This window comes from Octodon degus, unplaced genomic scaffold (assembly GCF_000260255.1).
Source record: "Octodon degus isolate 3935 unplaced genomic scaffold, OctDeg1.0 scaffold00141, whole genome shotgun sequence".
In the NCBI taxonomy this organism is placed as follows: Eukaryota; Metazoa; Chordata; class Mammalia; order Rodentia; family Octodontidae; genus Octodon; species Octodon degus.
In genome coordinates this window covers 6,471,991-6,479,049 of record NW_004524717.1, presented here as the reverse complement: position 1 = coordinate 6,479,049, position 7,059 = coordinate 6,471,991, and the positions used below count along the sequence as shown (strand labels likewise).

Here is a 7,059-nt window from a genome sequence, read left to right as displayed (position 1 = left end):
AAAAAAAAAAGAAAGAAAAGTGTACTGACCAATGGCACATATCTTAGAACCTGGAAACGTTCAAGGCAAAACAGTAACTTCATATACAGTGAGGTTATACTGACTGAAACAGTAGGTATAGAAATAAATGATGCTAGAAGTTTTATTCATTTAGAAGAAAATGAAATTAATCTCTATTGAAATCTATACACAATTAAAGTGCTAAATAGATTAAGACTTATACAGGAATGCAAGCTTTTAAGTTGATGGAAGCAATTATAGGAACATGTTCTTTTTATCTTGGGGTGTGACACAATTCCTTAAAAAAGAATCAAATTGCCTTCATTAGTCAAAACTCACTAATTGTTATGCAATTGTTTTTCAGAGACTTTTTTCCAGCTTTCATCTTGGCACCTGGCTTCCATTGCTTTGGGGTTACTCTGTTTTATTTTAAGTGTTGGTATCATTGCAGTGAAGATGTTTTCTTCCAAATATATGAGTAAGTGAGAGGTAAAATCATGGGCTCCTTGTTCACTCATGGTTCCAATAGGGACAGGATTGGGGATGATCCAGTGTACATCCTGGATCTTTTCTTCTAGTCTCAGGCATTAGGGACACATCACCTGGGACTACTGCGAGGCATATTCCTTATTCTCCTCCAGGCTGGCTGGCAGTAGCGTCCTAAGAAAACATCAACCTCTGTCAAACACTTTCTGCTCTACTGGGGTTACAAACTAAAGAGATACACAACTTTAGAAAGTTTTAATATTAAAAACTTGTCATAGGGGCTAGAGAGGTAGCTCGGCAGTCTAAGTGTCTGTCTGGCAAGAACAAGGACCTGGGTTTGATTCCTGGTACCACATACTGTGCTGGCCCCAGAACCCCAGGTGCATGATGCTGGCCCTGCCCCAAATAAATAAATAAATAAATAAATAAATAAACAGACAGACAGACAGACAGACAAATAGATAGATAGACAGATAAATTTTAAAAAATGTTTAAACCCCAAGAACCAGTTTTCTCTTCCTAGAGATGATACTACCCTGTACCAGAACCCCACTACCCTGTCCAAGATGCCTTCTTGTTTTACCTCAGGTAGAGAAACTTAGACCAGAGGCTGGAGGTATGGTAGAGTGACAGTAGGAGTCCTGGGAGAGCCCTTGTCCTTCAGCCTACAGATTGTCCACCTAAGCAAGGAGCCATGGTTGTGTTTGCACCTTAGACAATCTTGGGTTGACCACTGAATATTCTTTCTGTTTCAGGAAATAACTTGAAAGAACTGGGTAAGTTGCATATTCCCATATTCTGAGCCTCCCACACACATTTCTCCTGGAGCCCTTCCTGTTCCACATCTTCAGCCATCTGTGTTATTTTGTCTCTGGACTTGATATAAAATCCAGACAAGACCTTTCTCCATCTAGTTGCTTTTCTCTATCCAACTAATGACTTGACCTTCAGGCATGGGGAGGTTAAAATGGGCATTGGTTCTGAAAAATCTGTGGGACATTGCCCTCAACTCATTTGATCTTTTTTGTATTTATCTACTCTTTTTTTTTTGGCTTTTTGGGTTATGAAAACTACATAAAAGTTATTACATGCAGAACCACCTTCCCACACTCTCTCCTATTCCCTTTCTATAATATCATCTTCTGTGTTTTGTTTCCAGAATGGAGAAAGAAGCAATCAGAGGCAGGTGAGAAGAGTTCTTCCAACCTATAGGCCCTGTTCACCTCTCCCTTCTAAATCCTTAGTCTATAGATGCTCTTAATCTGAAACCCATAGTATCTGCAGGGACAAATTGGTGGTGGGAATTATATAAGGTATATTTTATAGTAAGACCTTATAATCATCATCAGATCTCAGCTCCATAGCATTAAAAAGAGTGACCACCCTTGCTCCCTTTTCTTGGCTCTTGCTATGTAAGTACTGACCTGCCCATTCCATCTTCTTGTTTTCAGAATTGACACAGCACCAGAAATATGCAGGTACAAATGCCTTTGGTATTGGACTATGGCACAAAGCTTCAGAAGGGCATAGAAGATGTTAGATAAGCAGCCTGACTGGCCTGCTAATGATTAATTTTGACATTGCCACCCACCCTAGAGTGCAGTTTTTATGAAACATTTCTCCATCCAGGTGTAAGAGGGAAGGACAGGACTAGGATTATCCAGTGTGAAGGTCTCAGACAACACTCTGGAAAATGGAGATCAATAATGAATGAACTAGGCCCTAGGCTGTAGTGGAAAAATGTGAAGGAGTACCAGGAAAGGGTGAGTGGGAGGAAGCTGAATAGTGGTCATTTGAATTCTCACAAAGTCAAGTAAGAGGCTTACTGGAAGGGATAGTGGTAGGACTGTAGTGATACACAGCTCACTGTCTGACTCTCCAGGCAGTGGTGAGATGGGAGTTGGGAACTGCCTTGGAGTAAAGAAGAACGATAGCAGGGCAATGTCCAATGGGGACTCTGGTTCTGGGACCTCACCAAAACCCATCCTGACCAGTTTACCTTGGGGGGAACTGATCAATTCCTGTCCCTAGTAACTCATGTTCTCTCCTCCTCAACACCACAGTGGAAGTGACTCTGGACCCAGACACAGCTCACCCGCAGCTCTACATTTCAGATCTGAAATCGGTAATATTTAATGAAGCTCCTCAGGATGTTCCCTACATGGAGAAGAGATTTTTGAGGAAGTGTGTGGTAGCCTCTCAAGGCTTTGAAACAGGGAAACATTACTGGGAAGTAGATGTGGGAGACAATGAAAGTTGGTGCTTGGGAGTCTGCCAGGATAATGTGCACAGGAATCAGTATGAGACTTATTCTTCCAACAATGGGTACTGGGTTCTTGAACTAAAGGAAGGACATAAGTATTTTATATTAGATCCCCAAAGAGTCAGCATCTTCCCCAGGAAACCCCTAACAAAAGTGGGGGTCTTCCTGGACTGTGAAGGTAGAACCATCTCTTTCTTTAATGTAGATGATAAGTCCCTAATTTATACTCTGACACATCAGTTTGAAGGCTTATTGAGGCCATATATCAAGCCTCCATCTTATATTGAGAAAAATAGGGCACCCATAGTTATTTGTCCTGTTACTCAGCGGCCTGAGAGAGAATCTATTTCCCAAGATAAGCTCACATCCCCAAATACAGACAACGAAAATTCCTCCCCAGAAGCAACCATTCCCTTTCTTTCCAGGAATGATTGCTAGAGAAAATCACACTTCAAATCCCCCTTTAGGCTACTAAGATTTATCTCTGGTATCAAAACCCTCAAGAAGCATTAGTGATGGTTTCTAAATGAAGAGAACTGGCCCCTCCATTTGAGTACCATGTGTCATGGCCAACCTAAGATGGACAGGAAAGAAAGTTACCATTGTGTTTAATGTCTGACAGTGTCATCAAGCTAAGTGATGATGGACAGGTAACAACCTTTCAGGCTCTTTAGCAGTTAGAACAGTGATCAACCTCAGTTGTCATAGTGAAGATTAATGGGATAATGAGTGTGAATCATAATTTCATCTTCCTGAAAGCTCAACTGCTTTGCTGATGATGTTCTTTATAAGTCACTGAGGGGGTTTGGTTCCAGGCCACTGTCAACAAAGCAAATATTGCTATACAGCACATAATATGAAGCTTATGTGTGTAGACATTACATATAAATGTTACATTTCTACTGTATTGTGTTGTGTTAAGTGTGCAATATCATTATGTTTAAGAAAACAATGTACATGCTTTAATTAAATGTAATTTATAGCTAAAAATGCTGACAATCCTCTGGGCCTTCTGTGAGTCATAGTGATTTTTGCTGGTGGAATATCTTGCCTTGATATCGATGGCTGCTGACTGCTCAGGGTAATAGTTCTTAAAGGGCATGGTGACTTGGAAATTTCCTGCTCCTTCCTCTGTCCTATTCTGCCTCCCTCCTTCCCTATTTTCGTCTCTCTCTTCCTATAGCAGGGATTGAACTCCAGGCTTCATGCATTCAGCCTACCACTGGGCTAGATCCCCAGATCATTTTAAAATGTCATTTTGAGACAGGATCTCTCTAAGCTTCCAAGTTGGGCCTGGAATTTATGATCCTCTTTCTGAAGATTATAGTTCAAACCCCTATGCCTGGCTGCAATTTCATAAAATAAAACAACAATTAAGTTTTCTGCATTGATTAACTCTTCCTTTCACCAAAGATCTCTGTGTAGTATGCAATGCCATTTAATAGCATTTTACCCATTGTAGAAATTAAAAATTGGGGGCTGGTGAGATGGCTCAGTGGTCTAAAGCACCTACTTAGAACAAGCTTAGCAAAGCAAAGGGACCATGGTTCAATCCCCCAGCACCACATGCCAGCCAGCCCCACCCCCTGGTGGGCTGAGCTGGCCACACACACACACACACACACACACACAAATAAAAAAATTAAAAAAGAAATTAAAAATTGGAGTCATCCCTTCCCTCTCTAGCACTACTTGTCATTCAAATTTACTTCATATTCTAAGTTTTTTGTTGTAATTTCAAGAATTTTAATAACTTTTTCTCTAAGAATATTTTCTGTCTCAAGAAATACTCTCTTGCTTGTCCAAGAGATGCAATTTTTTTCCTATTAAACTTTTATTATAAGATTGCAACAATTGTTTTATGTATTCAATGTCCATTCCTAATTTGAGTCGTCTTGCTATTTCTTCAACATCTGTTCTAATTTACTCGACTGAAAACTTCAGCTGTTTGCAGTCATCCAGCAGAGTTGGGTCAGTTTCTTCAAACTTCTGTTGATATTTTGACTTCCTCCCATGAATCATAAATTTTTTTAGATAGGGTGTTGCTAGCCCTGAAGTCATTATGCAGTGCACCTTGAACTCAGGGTAATCCTCCCATCTCAGCCTCCCAAGTGCTGTGATTATAGGCATGCACCACCATGTCCAGCCTATAAATGTTCTTAATGATGTGTGAAATGATAAATATTCTTCAGAAGATTCTCAGTTTTCTTTGTACAACTCAACTAAAGAAATTACTCTATATGGATATATGAAACATTTTTAAGACTAATACATGAGCACTGAAGTTATACCTTAATTCATAGGCTATAGGGTAACAGGCATAAAAACATTACTCTCACTGTACATTCTCTTCAGAGCTCTTGAGTGACCAATTGCATTGCCAACAACTGGAAAGGAGCATTTTTTTTGAGGAGTAATTTTCAAATTTTTCAGTAAAACATGTCAAATTGATGTACTGTCATCTAGCCTCTTTTGTCCTATTTATAAAGAACAGATAGAACAGATATATTCTTTTTTAAACATATTTAGTACAAGGTTTACAAGTTCTCACTACACAGATGAGGATTATAGTGATCCTCCTGTTTTCAGCCTCCCAAGCACTGAGATTACAGGTACACACCACTATGCCCCATCTCATTCACCATCACAGTGAGCCTCTGAGCCTCGGGGCCGGGGCTGGCACAGCATCCTGGGGATTGAACCCTGGTCCCTATGCCTGCCTAAGCAGGTGCTTTAGTCTGCTGAGCTATCTGGCTGGTCCTTTACATTTAATGTATTTTTAACTACTCTAAGATTTTCAGAATGATGGATTAACATTGGCTTCAATTGAAAGTCCTATAGCAAGTCAGGCTATTTTTTGAAGCTTTGGAGCCACACATCCTTTTCTGTAGCTACAAAAGTTCTAGTTAGCATCTTAGCCCAGTACAGGGCTGTTTTGACTACACTGAAAAAAATCTTTTGTTTTATATAACAATCAGAGTGATCTTGGCTAAATCTGTATAACTTGTAGTGCTATACAAGCACTTTCTGTTCCACCTTGTCCTTTCATATCGTAGAGATGCTGGCTTCCACTCTGGTTAATGAAGCAGCCTCTGCTCACTTCCAGCTTTTCTTCTGAAGCTTCCTTATGACTTTCAGCCTTCACCAAATTGAACAGTGTTAAGCCTATGGTCTGGTTTGAGCTTTAACTTAAGGGAATATTGAAGCTGACTTGATTTTCTACATAATAAAATCTAAAAGAAAATAGGAGTAGATATACTTATGTGAGACTAAATAGATCTTAGACCAAACAATAAGAACCTATAAAAAAAAAAGAAAGAATAAGGCCATTCTATGGTAACAATGGGCCAATTTATCTAAAGCATGTAACAATTTTAAATACGTATTGCACCCCAAAAGCAAAGCACCTAAACACATAAGTCAAACATTAAGAGATTATTATGTTCAAGTGGGCTTTACCTCTGTGATATAAGGATGATTTGGTACATTCAAGCAAATAAGTGTATTTATAGCACATTAATAAAATTGAACACAAAACATATGATCATCCCAACAATACCAAGCTCAATACTATTGAACCAAATTCAATATTTTTTCATGATAAACATTCTCAACCAAATGCCATAAAGGAATGTACCTCCACAAAATATATGCCACATATGACAAGCCCAAAACTACCATCACACTCACAAAGTTGAAGGTTTATTCTCTAAGATTAGGAAAACAATAAGGGTACCCATTCAAAAACAACTAAGAGAAAAATAAAAAGTACCCAAAAAAGAAAGAAACAAATTAAATTGGCTCTGCAGGTGATGTGATCTAATATATAAAAAGTCTAGAGTCCAGAAAAAGATTCAACATGTCTGACAAAGGAGTCACATCAGTAAAGTACAGAAACAATACACTGAGAAAGAAGGTATTTGGAAGGTGAAAGGGGCTTTCACACAGAGAATGGAAAGCTATTAAGAAACACAATACTCCCAGTCCTAGCCCAGGTCCTGTGAGTGTGTGGAGAGCTTCCTGCTACCCTGCTCCACCAGGACCAGTCTCAGCCCAGGCGCAGTGTGGGCCAGACCCTCTCCCACCCCCTCGGGCCGCCCCCCACCACTCCGCAGTACCTCCTCCACCCCGCCCGCTGAATAGGAATTTCTGCCAATTTCCAGGAAGCCCCAGACCCAGTCCTAGCCCAGGTCCGGTGAGTGTGCAGAGAGCTTCCTGCTACTCTGCGCCAGCGGGACCAGTCCCAGCCCAGGAGCAGCATGGGCCAGACCCTCTCCCACCCCCTCGGGCCGCCCCCCACCACTCCGCAG

The 7,059-nt window shown here is 40.4% G+C and overlaps 1 protein-coding gene across 2 annotated transcripts in view; it reads left to right on the top strand.

Moving 5' to 3' along the window:
* Btnl8 (butyrophilin like 8) overlaps positions 1-7,059 on the top strand; it is a 43,498-nt gene that overhangs the window by 25,204 nt on the left and 11,235 nt on the right. The window contains exons 3-7 of one of the 2 annotated variants that reach the window (XM_023701842.1): positions 365-478; positions 1,242-1,262; positions 1,646-1,672; positions 1,938-1,964; positions 2,550-3,830. In XM_023701842.1, coding sequence (XP_023557610.1) covers positions 365-478; positions 1,242-1,262; positions 1,646-1,672; positions 1,938-1,964; positions 2,550-3,187 — 827 coding nt within the window. In that variant the 3' untranslated portion in view covers positions 3,188-3,830. The remainder of the gene's footprint in view (positions 1-364; positions 479-1,241; positions 1,263-1,645; positions 1,673-1,937; positions 1,965-2,549; positions 3,831-7,059) is intronic. The other variant, XM_023701843.1, reaches the window with a different exon arrangement.